Here is a 2,131-nt window from a genome sequence, read left to right as displayed (position 1 = left end):
CTGTTCCTGCTTAAGTCAGTCTGCAATTCCTTGCCTTTGAAGTAAAATAGCAGGGCTACATTTTCAGATAAATGTTAAGTTAGCATGCTGTGTCCAATACCAAGTTAGTACTCTTCAGCTGTCTTAGTAGCAGTGTTTTAGCAGAAATGCTAAGTACTGAAGAGCTGCTTTTTTTTTTTTTCCCCTCCAATAGCATAAAATCCATGTAATAAAACTAAAAAGCTCATACATAAATTCAGTTCCTTCAGCTGAAGAGCAGCTGTATCCAACAACTGGCATAAGCAGCATGTAGTTACCAGTCAGTCTTGTAACTGCAGTGCACACTTCATATCAGTTTTAATCAACTCTGGCCTGAAGAGACTGAATAATTGTCTGTGCAAAATTAATACCTCTTGTAGCAGGATAGTTTTTTTTTTTTAATGTCTGTATTTAGGGCAGGAGGGGAGGGGTTAAACCATTAGTTTCTAATCCTACTGAATAGTATGTTATTAATACCAGTGTTGTTTTGTAAGTATACTTAAGTTTAACATGGATGAGTTTTAGTATTTTGACATTTTGGGGAAGAGATGTAGGATTCAATGAATACAGAATGAATCCTTTTCCTTTCCCCTTCAGAATATAATTAAGTATTCAGGGTCCTTATTGACCGTAAAACTTCCCCCTGTAACTGGAAGAGGCAAAAGGCAGGAGGGAGGCTGACCAGTTACCCATTACCTTTAACTGTCTTCTTACGCAAGAGTGACGGTGTGCAGCAAACAACCTACCTCGCCCAGCGCTACTGCCATGAAGCTACAAGAGAGATCAGTAAGCTACGGCCATCCCCTGAAAGAGAAGCCCTCATTCAACTGACGGAAATGGTACTCATGCGAGACAAGTGAGAGAACTCCTTCCACTCGTTCTGGCAGCTACTTACCAGACTGTGCCTAAATTTACTTCAAAAGTTACTTGCTTCCAACACAGGCTACCAAAAATTATTTTTTTAGAAAAATTTTTTTTTGGAAGTTCTACTTTTTTTTAAAAAAACAAAAGTTTAAAGTGTTTTATTGTGGGAAGCTATACAAATCAGAGCAAATCAAACTGTGCTGTACAATTGTTTTAGTGGGGGCTATTAATTGTGGGGGGTGGGGAAGATGTTTACATGTTGATGCAGAAAGGCCACAATGAGAATAAATACAAATCAGTGTATAAGAGCTGAAGTTGTTCCAAATTTCACTTGTTCACACTAATAAACAGAGCATGCATGTTACTATCTGGTAGACTCCTGTCAAGAGAGATGGTTTGAACGCTTTCCTGGCTGTTAAACTACAGAAGTACCTGGCATTGTATAAATGGAAATTGGTTTATTATAAAGGACTATATGTAGACTTTCATTGGTTATATACATCAATGAGAAGTTTCCAGTTCATAATGAAATACAGGTGTGCTATTGGTTGCTACTTGCTAGCTGTTAACAAGATGCAGAAACTGAGATTGCTACACTTCAGCAAAGGAAAGGCTCAGTACTTCTAACTCACACTAAAAATGAATGATTCAACAGCCAGTCAAAGCTTCAACTCCATCACCTTCCATCGCTCATTTACAGAGTATATTCAGTACCCTCCTAGAATTCTGCTTGGAAGTCCCAGATGCATCCCTCTTACAGTAATTATCCAGTACTACCACATTACTTTTCAGGTTATTTAAACCACAGAATCTGTAGAAAAGGGAAGGTACATCATCTCTCTCTCTGCCTACGATCCCTTAGTACAACAGCCAAGTTCCTGTCGTGTTTGTTCCCACCCTTCATATCTTGAGGACAGCCTGCCATCTCTGCTTGGCTGGGCACATCAAGCCAGATAATTTCCACTAAGAAATATCACTTACAGCTGGTGTCCAACTTACTGCATCTAGAGAACTAGATTCAATCAAGAATCCTTGCTAAAATTAATTTTGGAAGAAAAGACCTTTTAAGAGTATGTATAAATGTGTAGTTCAGGTTTCATATCTAATTTATTTGCCCTCTGTCAGTGATAAAGTCACATTACAAACATTTGTTTTTTAGTACATTGCCTGGGATACACAGCCATGATTTTGCTACCTTAGCATTCCAAACTTCTTTGCCAAGCCAACCAACAAAGTAATGGACAAGACC

At 38.4% G+C, this 2,131-nt stretch overlaps 1 protein-coding gene across 1 annotated transcript in view; it reads left to right on the top strand.

Moving 5' to 3' along the window:
• The window catches only part of PDSS1 (prenyl (decaprenyl) diphosphate synthase, subunit 1), a 21,667-nt gene extending 20,421 nt beyond the window's left edge, over positions 1-1,246 (top strand). Inside the window, exon 10 of the mRNA XM_009699833.1 lies at positions 738-1,246. Within this exon, the coding sequence (XP_009698135.1) occupies positions 738-878 (141 nt within the window). The 3' untranslated portion in view covers positions 879-1,246. The remainder of the gene's footprint in view (positions 1-737) is intronic.
• The last annotated feature ends 885 nt before the right edge of the window (positions 1,247-2,131 follow it).

Source organism: Cariama cristata, unplaced genomic scaffold, assembly GCF_000690535.1.
Source record: "Cariama cristata isolate BGI_N322 unplaced genomic scaffold, ASM69053v1 scaffold555, whole genome shotgun sequence".
Classification (NCBI taxonomy): Eukaryota; Metazoa; Chordata; class Aves; order Cariamiformes; family Cariamidae; genus Cariama; species Cariama cristata.
Note: the sequence above shows the minus strand (reverse complement) of the source record. Positions and strands in the feature narration are given on the sequence as shown.